Here is a 13253-nt window from a genome sequence, read left to right as displayed (position 1 = left end):
CTATAATCGAATGTAAGCATTAAAACATAGAAAATGAATAATGTTAATACTATAATAGGATATAAGCATTATAACCTAGAAAAATGAATAATGTTAACACTATAATAGGATGATATGCTATAATGACAGATGTGAAGGAATCAAAAAAGGAAATGTACAACAATAACAGAGCTGCATACAACTAATTCAAAAGACTAAATAGGCTGCGTTTCCATAAAAAATGTCGAGACTTTATTATTTCCTTTGTGACGGTTTCACGAAATTTAGGACCATAAAAGCCCCAGTACGCTGAATTCTATGTTTCGTTTAAGAATAAAACTTACAGCCAACAGAAATGCCTAGCTCTCAAGTTAACGAAACTATTTTCTTTGCTATGCATCGCCACCTTGTCATGGACTCCACCAGGAGTGGGAGAAGACATTTGAGAAAAAGAAAATATCGATCATGTTTGAAGAGAAAAGGAAAAAGCTTGTGCTCAAGACTAGTTTATGGAAACATTCAATTGTATCTTGAGTAATATCTGACAATCTTCCCTATCATCGTCCGACTTTAAAAGAAGAATGTAACAAAACTAAAAAAGTTTGGGAAAAGTACCCATTAGCAAGAACCGGGTGCATCCGGGAACCAATTGTTAACCACAAGCAAACAACATCGAATTTGTATGGTGCCTGCACACACAGATATTCAGCATCCCATCACTGCACAATTATAGACAAAACTGGCACATCGTTTTTCGCCAAGCACATCCCACTGCGCGGGCTCTTCACTTGGAACCCACGAATGCACTCTAATAACACCCTCACCAGCAGTACGAGGCCCGCCAATAACAATAAGACGATCACCACATCCTCTGAATGCTAATCCCCAACCGCGCATAGAATCAGCACGTTTCGGCAACTTACCAACGACGATCCAAACCCTACTCTTCTTGTTATATTTGCTCACCTCCATTGAAGCATAATCAGCAGCATACAATTCATTATTTACAACGGCAATCAGAGGTGGTGCCCCAGATGTAGCAGGTGGTTCGTTTTCTCTTGGTGAACTAGTCCGCTTAGGGGACATGTTTAGGATCTCCGTCCAAGTCCCCTTTTCCAAATCATATTCCTCTCCACATGTCAGAAGCTTGGATTCAGCTCCTCCTATTCCTCCAATTACGTAAAACTTTCCATCCATGAAAACCGCAGAACACATTTTCCTTGCTTTTTTCATGCTTGGAAGCGTCATCCACGTTCTCGTTTCAGAATTGTATAACTCAGCAGAGCTGAGGATATTACCCTTTGAGTCACACCCGCCAGCCAGTATGGCGATTTCCCCAAGGCTTGCAGAGCCAAACAAACACCTAGGCTCGTTCATGCTCATTCCGGTAGTCCATGTGTTCGTCAACAGACTGTATCTATAGATTACGTGTGCCATGACATTCTTCCCAAAAACAAGAAGGTCAGTTCCAACAGCCAAAGATTCCTTATCTGAAAAGACAAAGCAATCATTTGAATACATTCTTGGCAAATGCATCCAACGGCACCCTATAGGGTCAAATGCTTCCCATTCAAGCAGCTCGCAGGAAAAGTAAACCCAATGCTCAACCACCCCACTTTTCCGCCGTAGTTTATACAGCTCACCACTACGGACAAGAGACCGGAAACTCCGGTTCAGTAATGCAATTAAACCATAATCAGCCCGGGAGCACCGTATAAGACAATTAATCGAGTTGTCCTGACCAATGCCAGCAATCAATGAACTCGAATCTGAATCATCGCCATCTTGTCCATGGCTGTTCGATTGGCCAGAAACCGACTTTAGAATCCCACCAATAGACAAATCAGTATCTACTTGATCGCCCGAATGCTTGGACACCTTTTTCACGATGCAATCTTCCTCCCCATTCGTTTCCAAGTGGCGCTTGCCCTGCTTAACCTCGACCTTGTCAGCCCCGTAGAGCATAGTCCTATTGCTTTCTTGTTCACACGTCATTGAATTACAGTCCCTCGAAACCAAACAAGGCCGGTCTTGCAGCATATCTATGAATACAAGCCAAAATTAGCACGAGTTTTTCAGCTCTTTTCCTTGAAAAAATGAAAGAATGGGATGAAGAAAAGAAAAACCTAATTGAAAAGAAGAAATGAGATAAAAAAAACTAATGTATAACAGAAGCAAATTAACCATAACCAAACATACAAGAAGATCAAAAGGCCAGATAAACTTGCCAAAATTCATGTGTAAATTCCAACTGCAACTTACCAAATTGAATTTCAAGAAAAGGGAAATCTTAAAAACTCGATTGCACAAGGGCAAAAAAGGAGGAAACTTTAAAAACCTAGCCATCCGTGATCCAAATCCATCAACAAAAACCAAATTCCCATGAATAGAAAACACATTAAAACTCGATATTTGAGCAAAAAACCACAGAATAACAAGCAAAGAAACGTTTCGAAAAGCATATACAAGATAAACCCAGATTCAGAAACATCGAAAATAAGCAAATAAATCAATAGTCTCAATCAATTGGAACATGCACAAAGCTCAGAAGCAATATCACTAGATCTCAAAAATTCAGATCAATAATCACGCAACTGCCCACAAATTCACAAAAATCAAAACCAAAAGCTCGAATCTTGCATTGGTTTGTCTACAGCTTGTGTTATTCCTCACATTAGATCTTTCAAAAATCGACCACAGATAGAGCAAATCGAACAAGATTCAAACATAGCTTGCAAGAAATAATGAATTAACAATAGACGAGATGATAAATCATAAACTTACAAATTTCAACTATAAGGAAAAAGGAAAGAGGGCTGATTGAAGCTATCCGAGTGCAAAATCTCTTCTTTCTCGACCCCGCTGCTTGCAATTGTTTTCCTTTTTGCTGTAATATATATATCTTCCTTTTTTTCTTTCCGGCTTTTATTGTTTCTTAATGTCTTTATGGTTGTGAAGTGTGTATTTGTTTGTGTGTGAGAATTGAGAGAAGAGAGAGAAACTTCAGTTACAGTTCTTGGCGTTGTAATTGAAATCAAATGGATTCTCTCTGCATTTCAATGAAAGCCAGAGGCTTTGGGCTTCGGCTACGGCTTTGGCTTTGGGGCATCAATTTTGGACTTTTGACGACACTTTTCTCTCTCTCTCTCTACATAATTATTTTTTTAATTTATGATTATTTTTTCTTTCTAGATTTCTAGTAGTGTTAATTAGCATTTTTTTTAATCTCTACCAATATTACCCCATTAGTATAGATAATTTAGCATGCAAACAATGTTAAACAAAATTAATATTGTTGAATGAGAATAGTAATATTGGATTTTCTAGAAATTTAACCTTTTTTGTACTTGGGAGTTGGGCTTCTATGGCAGCTGTACAATTACTATATTAATGTTTATTTTCCATCATTGGATAGGTAAATATCACATGGACATTTTTTTGCAACATTTTTTTCTTAATTTTTGCTTTAATCGCAGTTCGCATGCACTTTTTTTGTTTGCAGAATTTTATTTAATTTTTAAGTTTTTTTTTTTTTCAATTTTGCGGGAGATGGTTGAGGAGGTGGCGTGGGCCCAATTACAGCTTATGTTCGCTTCTTCTTTAGTGGCGGAGGGGCCACCGCACACCGGCGGCGGTCGGTGGCGACACGTGTTTCTGTGGAGGTGCGGTGGTGGACAAGTGGGATTCGATTTCTCCACGCTTGCAGAGTTGTGGTATCAAACTTTTAATTTTGGGGGTACAATAAAAATAAGAATATTTGCTAGGCCAAAAACACCTTCAACTTATTATCAATCTTGGTGTTTATTTGAATCGATGTAAAGAACTAAATAATTTTATGGAAGTGAAAAAAATTAAGAGTGAACTACATAAACGATACCTGATCTTTCACTTTCGCATATAAACGGTACCTGATCTTTATTTTATATCGTTTTTTTACCTATTAATCACATATTTGGTATCTGATGCAATTTTCACCCCAAAATATCCTCTAAACAAATTCATTTTTCCATTTGTGTCATAAATGATATTTTGGGCATTGACAAAACTAGTACCAAAAATGATATTATAATACCTTTTCTCATTCTCCACACTCTTTATACTATTATTATTAATCAATATTAATATTATTATTTTGATGTTATAAATTAATAATTAATTTATTTTTTAATATCATTTAAATATTTTTAATCATAATCATAATTATAGTTATAATTATGTTTAAATATTATAATAATAATATTGTTATAATAGTAATAATAATAATTATTATTTTATATTAAATTAATAACTAATCAATATAGTCTTAATTAAAATTTAAAACTGTGAATTGTATTCATAATGATAAAGAGTTGAGCATTTTTAGTTAGGTGTTTCAACCTTAAAATGAGTATAAATAATGAATTAAAAATATTCAATTGATTTAATTATTTTAAATAATTAATTTAATTAGGTGTTTTGTTATTGATTTATATTATCAATGCAATTAGATGAATGTATAAAATACTAAAAAAAAGAAGAAAAAAAAGAGAAAAGAAAAAAGAGGAAACATAAACTAAGGAAAAAAAAAGGAAGAAAAGAAGATAAAATACTAAAAAGAAAGAAGAAAATGAAAAAAAGAAAGAAGAATAAAGTAAAGAAGAAAAACAGAAATAAGAAAGGAAGAAAAAAAATCACATATTTGATTCTATTTAATTGAAATTCTAAAAATATCCTCCATAACAAAAAAATCACATATTTGGTACCTAAGGTTATTTTTGTCATAGGGTACCGAAAATGATATAAATAAAAATCAGATACCATTTATGTGCGAAATTGAAAAATTAGATAACATTTACGTAGTACACTCAAAAATTAAACATGTTAGAGTTATATAGACTAATGCTTTGACTGACCAATAATTAAACATGTTATAGATTAATGCATTGACAGTCCCATAAAATTTTTTTGGGGAGTGAGACTGATGATTATAGTTTTCGAAATACTATTCAATTTTGAGGTCGTACATTTCTAAATATAAAAGAACATTACTAGTACATAACATCTAATTATTTTTCTACTAGTTTTCTAAAATTTTCTTCAAAATCTTTATTGACCTTCATATTAGTCGAATGTCAAAGGAAAAACTGAGAAAGTGAAAATAGAGAGGAAATTTGGTTGAAAATGGGAGCAAATGAGAAGAATGGTACAGAATTTGGAAGAAAAATGATAGTAAATTTTTTTTTTTTTTTTTGAAGAATTTGATAAGACAGATTTTGAGGTGTGAATAATATGATGATAAGTATGATAAAATTCGAATTTTACGGTATGAAACGAATTTTTTTTTGAATAAAATGACTTCAAAATTGGGTTAATTGAGAAATAGATATATGAACTATTGAGGTTGCATATTAACGGTACTTCATAAAGAAAAAAGAACACCATAAGTTTTTGGACAAAAACTTAAATTTTATTTAAGGTACTTTTACATTTTTGTTGAACATTTTTGCTATAAGGGTTAGTCTTTATCAATCTATCTATATTTCATAGTATTTCTCTTTCTATTTTTTATATTTCATTTACATAATTATATCAAGAAGCCATAAATCGATTAGAACCTCCAATATCTTTTGAAGGGAATCTTGAACAATTATGTTCTCCTAACAGTATCTCGTTTATTTGGAGAAATGAGTTAAATATCATTGACCATGAGAAATGAGTTGAACATCAGAAATCAATTCTAAAACCACCCTATAATTTATAATTTACTTAATTTTATGGGAATGGAGAAAGGAGAAAGGAGAAAGGAGAAAGGAGAGAGCAAGAAAAGGAAAACATTATGATTGGGTGTAGAATCACTAAGGACGGTGTGATACTTTTAGCGGTGTTCGAACTTCTTAAATTAACTTAATCATCATTAAGTTTACCAAAACCGTTCCAAACAACCTAATTAATCTAAGACTAAGAGGATTGAATAGAGATAACATCCAAATTTGCAACCAATGTCAAAAGTAGCACACAATTTTGATCATTCTTCGCATAAAACACGATTTATGTCATAGTTCATAAGGTCAATGACAAAAGTGGCTAGTGCCTAATGATGAAATTGTCGTCCAAATTACTTTGATTTATTCAACATTGGTGGATTAATCAAAACTTAAGAAACATCCAAATTGAATGTTGGTTTTATTACTTAATGAGATTTAATTATTTCCCAATACACTAGGATTTTTATTGAACTTGGTAACTCCTACATTTAATCATGATTAGGTTTCAATATATTAGTATATAATTAAATGGGCACCATCGCTGCATTTCATTAATTTAATTTGATATGCACCGACCTCTTCTCGTGTACCATGATACCAATTTTTATCCTAATGAAAACACTATTCACGATAAATCTATTATACTACTAATATTGGTATAATTGATGGATGTTTGTGAGTGTAGACACGTTCATGATATAGACAACATGAACTTTTTATCGTAATGGTGATTAAAAAAGAGTTGTAAGCAGCAACACTTTGGATAATCATGGTTATTGACCCTTCGATATGATCGTGATTTCTTGGAATATTAGGCGCCACCCTTCAAAATTAAATTAATTAATCCTTGATTATTAAGATTTGGGCGTGTGGTCGGTACCGTCGATTCACACTTGTAGATAAAATTAGTACTACGACTTAATTGCGATAGAATATATTTTATCATCTACCTATAGTGATAATAATGGAGCAACAATTTATTTAATTTAAAGTGAGTTGACGATAAATATCGAACCATCTGCGTCTTATTATTTGAATTCATAATGTACAACTGCATTATTCCCCGCGTCTAAAGTTTTATATTTTGTTTTAAATTTATTTTATCAATAAATAAGATTATTATATCCGATAGCTTAATATTCTGCAAATATTAGTGTGTGACAAATTCAGTCTATTTATCATAGATTTCCGTAGGCTTTTCTGAAAACTAGAAAATTTAAATTCCTTAGTTAATTATGAATAAGCTAACATTGTAACGTCACGCATCACACATTAAATTATTATTGCTTGACATTTGAACTTATTTTGGACGATCATACACTACCAATGACTAATTTATATATCATGCATGCATAAGTTACAATTGACCAAATTGAATTATTCCAACAAATTAATTGTCTAAGACTGGCACAGTTGCGTTATTATTTTCGTTTTTGTCTGTTTTCATATACCACCAATATGGCAATATATAGTTACGGTAAAATAAAATTTGTTATAACACTAATTTGTTATTTTCCAAGTAAAAAAAATGTACTACCAAATAATACATATAAGTGAGTTTCAACCATCTAAAACTAGGATTTTATATTATTCATATTAATTTGGTGATATTGAGCTAGATTTATTTTTGATAAATAAGTGGCTAGGGGAGTGTTAGGGTGTTATCACATCTTAAAATAACATCATACCACAATTCTTAGCCAATTATTTATACACGTGGACGAATAATAAGCTGACACGTGGCCAAAAAAAATTCTGAAAAAGACAGCCAGCAATATGGTGTACACTATATAACAATTTTTCTTGGCCAGCAATATCCAACACGCTATACAATAATTTATAGATTGTTGTGTAGCGTTTATCATATTGTTGTATAAGTGGTGTCACGGTGTCACTTTAATAGGAGTTGTCATTTTAACACAAACCTAAGTGGCTATTATGTATATATATAGTTGAATACAGGACTGTTACAGTTATTTAAACCAACACGCTATACAATAATTTATAGATTGTTGTGTAGCGTTTATCATATTGTTGTATAAGTGGTGTCACGGTGTCACTTTAATAGGAGTTGTCATTTTAACACAAATCTAAGTGGCTATGATGTATATATATAATTGAATACAGGACTGTTACAGTTATTTAAACCAACACGCTATACAATAATTTATAGATTGTTGTGTAGCGTTTATCATATTGTTGTATAAGTGGTGTTACGGTGTCACTTTAATAGGAGTTGTCATTTTAACACAAATCTAAGTGGCTATGATATATATATATAATTGAATACAGGACTGTTACAGTTATTTAAACAGTCCACTGTTGTCTTTGAATTTAGAGTTCATTAATTGATTTAATTTAGTGCAGATATATATTTGAACACCCAGCTGTTACGGTTGGCTAAACTCTTCTATTGCTTTTGCCCCACACACAAAAAAAAATATCTACAAATAAAATATGGGTATTACTCCTGGTTGCAAAAGTTAATTGTCCAAATCCAGTCTGAAATTCAACCAATAAAATGAAAGGGAAGAATGGAAAGAGCTGTATGGTTGTGAATATAGTTCAAATTCTAATTGTGGTCCAACCATATAACAAATTAAAAAGATTATTCAATTCATAATGAGAACACACGTTTCATTGTTGGTAGACTTTTCTTCTTTGTTCACGAATTGTGATTTAACTTTTGGGATTTTGCCTGCCAAGATAAAAATATAGCAGTAAAACGCGGTTTAGTTATATTCACAATTTAATACTCCAGTACTGTTATTATAAGAGTAAATAATGATCGGTCAAAGTAATTATAGTTACTTTCCATCAACACACTAAATCTTTTGAATAAAGTTCTAAAACCATCTTCTATCTTACACAAAATCTGATTTTTTATAGAAAGTTTATATTGTATTTGTGTATTATAGCTACTGCAAATATTTTATGAGACAAAAATAATATAAAATTTAAATTCAATATAAATAGAACAAAATAACTTTTTAATGTTACATCTACTCAAATTGGGTGTGAATTTAAGCAAATCAGCTCAAGTTATATGAATTTTGAATGACAATAGAGTATTTCAAACTATGTTAATAAATTACGGATTCATGTATGTAAGTAATTTTTATTAGTAAACGGTAAACCTAATCTTAGAGCGGTTCTCATAATTGTACATACGAGATTGACGGCGTCGTGCAGCTACAAAAATTTCTGACACGTGCGGCGCATGTGATTGGCGCTCTTTTCCTAAATCCGATCTGCGCCACCGCGGCATGCACAGATTACGATGTTCTCCTCCAATGGAGGGGCGACACCTGTCCAGATTCGCCGGCCACGTGCCGCAGCCCGAATCAGCCTCCATCGCCGAACAGTTGTCTCGAAAGGCAGCGGATCTAGGCTTTATTCTTTCAAATATCTCAACCAAATAAACAATTCCCTTTTATTTTAATATGGATTAATTATAAATTAATGGTCGCGTTTGTTGATCCACCTTCAACTCTCCTTTTCCATAACCAAACATGGGAATTTTTTAATGAAAGATCACAAGTGTAGAATATATATCCGCCTTTGCCGGCTTTATTTCCCAATTTGGTTCGTCTTCTATGTTTTTGAAAGGATTTAATTATTAATACTACTTTAGCTTATATAGTAGTACTATCATGTGATAATAGCATTATGTTAGGTGACTTTATTTTTTCTTTGTCGTTTCGGATTAGTGACATTTCTTAAATGCCTCTCCATTTTTGAAGACATGTGAGATTTCATAGGAAGATTGTGATGGTCTAATTTTCAAATCATGAATCAAGAATGCACTATAAAATTTTGAGAAAAAACGTTTCTTTTTTTCTTTTCCTATGAAAAAAGTTAGTAAAACTTAAAAGAATGCAAAAGGCGAAATACCAAAAACATAGGCACGTGCGCACATCAACTTTAGGGGTGCATAGAATAATAATTAAATATAATTGGGTAAAGTTATATAGTAGAATGAGAAACACGAACAAACTTCAAAACAAAGCAATTTCACTATAAGGATTCTGGCGTGCACTAATTGCTTAACAATTAATCTCGAGGCATCATTCATCCAATCAAATCCGCCCACGTGGCCACCATTTGTCATGTGAATCATTATTGAGTGGTGGGAAAGCTTAAATAAGTTACTAATTGTACATTGTTCTATAAAATTTATTACGGTATTATTGCACGAATTTTAAGTCGTACAATGACTTGAAGCATTGTAGTAGTACTTCTTGCATGTTATGCACAAATGGAGAAGGAGATGATAAAGGTTTGAACTTTGAACAATATTACAGTATTTTTGTTAGCTTGGCTCTGTTTTTCTGTTTAATTTGAACAATTTTACAAATTTTAAGACAAAGGTTTTATAAAGAAGATAGTGTATGATCAGTAATGATGGACCTAGTATACGGAATTACTAAATTGCTAAAGAAGTAGATGGAGGCGTCAAAAGGCAAAGACAATACATTGGTCGTCACCGATAATAGATGAAGAATGAAGAATGGAAGTAAACCATAACCTCGAGTGGAAGGAGAGTCGCATTGTATAATCGGTTATTGCACAAAGACCAAATTTAATAGAACTTTTTCAACCCTCATATATTTGCGATGAAATAGGTCGATCCCTTAGATATCATATGAATACGTCATTGTTTAAAAGATACTAGGAAAGTGTCTTTTTGTGGGATGTCCATGAATATAATGTACTACAAAATCGATCAAGTGATACTTACACCTTTGCATTTTTTGAGAAAACAATAGGGGTTATATTTCATTAACGGCTATAGATACAAACTTATTATCATAATTTATGTAATAGTATACAAATAACTTCCTCCATTTGGGAAATCGTCATTATCTAAGTACATAGTGCATCCACGTCGACAATTATATCATCGATTTTTTAAAAATTAACTGAGTTCAACTTATACTCTTGAAAATGAAAATCAAATATAATGGTCAATTATCGGAAGCAACATCGTATTTAGTGAAGTTTATATTCCAACATCTTATTGGTTAGATAACATTGTTTTATTCGTATTTAATTATTGAACTAGTACTATAATTTTTTAAAAAGGTAAATAAAAAGAATATTAAAAGTTATTCTTCTAATTATAGCAATTTAAAAATCTTGCACAAATTGCAAAGGTCACTGGAAGAGACGTATTTCGAAGTGAGTTTCTTTTCGAATATTAATATCCTTGACAAGTATTGTTAGGCAAATGTCACCTTCAAATCAAAGTCACATCTATCAAATATTTGAGATAAAGAAATGTGAATTACTCTTTTTACATGTAAGTGTGTTTAATCGTTAGATAGATACATACGTATACACGAACGTACACAAACCACACAAAAATGAGAGAGAAATTATTTAATCACGTGAAACAGAACATCTACTTATTTGGGCATAGTGTTAGTAATTGGTTCCACAGAAATAAAAGTATGTATAAAATGAGGTGGGTCAGTGGGTGGTGATATTATTTCTGATTAATTTGTATAATTGTGATGTATTCGAGTTAATAGTTTATATCTCATTATTGAATATAGTAGTATCAATTATGATAGATACTTGTAATATAACATGATGCAACCGTTTAGTTATTTAAATTCAATATTCATGTCTACAAGTTCAATAAAAACATTACCTTACAATATATTAGATTGAATTTGGGAAGACACAAGGTTTGGGAATTATAAAAATTGAATGATCAATTTACATGCAAGTTAATGTAGTATATATAGAAAGGTACCTTTATGTCCTCTTCATTTAAATTAAAAAGAAGGGAACAACAAATCCGTGAATTTTGCCGAACCGACTTTTTATTGCAATACAAAATCATTTTAGACCAACATTTACATGAAAATGACACCATCATATAAAAAAACATACATATAGTATCAAATTTAAATTAGTTAGGTAGTACTACCCCAACTTGCAATAATGTGTTTATGGATACCATGTGTTTTAATTATTCAGAAATGCTTACAAATGATGAGCAGTATATTGATTTCTCTATTAATTTATATATGTATTATGTGAAGATGACGAGTCGTACTTTTGGAATATATGAAAATAAAATAGTAATCTACTCAATTTGATTAATAAGTAGAATCTAAGTGGGATAAACAGTTACTCCGATTTAACAAAAAAATTGAATATGAAATGCGCGTTTATTCATTATACAGTATGAAAGTTGATGGCTTGTGGAATATTTGATTCTATTTTCCCTTCACAATTTTGACAAATGTGAAAAGTAAAACCATTAGCATATGCTTTTATTTCTCTCAATAATTCATACTACATCATCCGCAAAAATTAGATTAGTTTTTTCATTTTAGACCGTCCATAAAAGATACTACTCCCTTCGTTACATAATAATGGAAGCATTTCTTTTCAGCACGGAGATTAAGAAAAATTATATTAGGCGTGGAAAAATTGAGTTAAGTAAAGTGGAAAATGAAAAAAGTACAGAGACGAAGAGAGAATAAAGTAAGAGAGAGTAAAATAGGTGTGGAAAAATGTGTTGATTTTTACTAAAAAAGAAAATGACTCTATTAGAGCATCTCCAAGGGGAGAAGGTATATATTACCTTCTTAAAAAGTGAAATATACACTTCTAAAAAGTAACACCTTCCAAAGAAAAAAGGTATATAGATAGGTAAATTATTTTTTAAAAATAAAATAATAGTACAAAATGTATTAAAAAATATAAAGTGTAATACCTTTTTAAATATCTTTCCCCTTGGAGAAGGTTTTTTCATGAAAAGAAGGCAAATATGGTAGTTAAAAGATTTTACCTTTCCATTGATGGGGAGGTAAAGATACCTCTTAAAAAAATGGAAAAAAGGTATAATACTTTCTCATATACCTCTCCCCTTGGAGAATGATTTTTCATGAAAAAAAGGTAAATATGGTAGTTATATTAGTTTACCTCTCCATTTACCTCTCCCCTTGGAGATGCTCTTACTATGGAACATACTAAAATTACAAAATGACTCTATTACTATGGAACGGATGGAGTACTAAATCGACCAATTTCTAAATATGTAAATTTTAAACATTTAAATACTATTAATAATATGGACCCCATAATCCATTAACACTACTTTTCTCTTACTCTTTCCCATCTTTCTTATTTTACCAATTGCATATTTAAATCTTTGCCATACGCAACTATGACTATTTTGGTGGACGGAGGTAGTACTCTAAGAGCATCTCCAACAAGGAAGGGTAAATAAAAGAGGTATATCATCTATATACCTCCTCAAAAAGTGAAATATACCCTTCCAAAAAAAACATACTCCAAAGAAAAAAGGTATTCCCTCCGTCCGCGAATAGGAGTTCCGGTTGAGTTGGGTGCGGGTTTTAAGAAAAGTTTGAGTGTAAGAGCATCTCCAATGCAAATAGGCCAGCCACTCTCTCTCCGTGCCACGTCAGCAGCACTAAAAATCCACCTGCCACATCAGATTTAGGCTAGCCATAGGCCAGCCGCAATAAAAATAATTCAAAATATACTATA

The 13253-nt window shown here is 31.9% G+C and overlaps 1 protein-coding gene across 1 annotated transcript; it reads right to left on the bottom strand.

The window, feature by feature from the left end:
- Positions 1-208: 208 nt before the first annotated feature.
- On the bottom strand, positions 209-3096 carry LOC125205476 (F-box/kelch-repeat protein SKIP11). The gene is made up of 2 exons (XM_048104441.2): positions 2764-3096; positions 209-2021 (listed from the first exon to the last, which is right to left on the bottom strand). The coding sequence occupies exon 2, from the start codon at positions 2017-2019 to the stop codon at positions 685-687; it is 1335 nt and encodes a 444-aa protein (XP_047960398.1). The 5' UTR covers positions 2020-2021; positions 2764-3096; the 3' UTR covers positions 209-684.
- Positions 3097-13253: the final 10157 nt, after the last annotated feature.

This window comes from Salvia hispanica, chromosome 6, assembly GCF_029641045.1.
Source record: "Salvia hispanica isolate PSC_SH4W2 chromosome 6, Shi_PSC_v1, whole genome shotgun sequence".
In the NCBI taxonomy this organism is placed as follows: Eukaryota; Viridiplantae; Streptophyta; class Magnoliopsida; order Lamiales; family Lamiaceae; genus Salvia; species Salvia hispanica.
This window is presented reverse-complemented; position numbering and strand designations above follow the sequence as displayed.

What these genes read in the sequence shown, in the direction of transcription:
- LOC125205476 (XM_048104441.2), bottom strand. Translation starts at nt 2,019, where the DNA reads ATGCTGCAAGACCGGCCTTGTTTGGTTTCGAGGGACTGTAATTCAATG.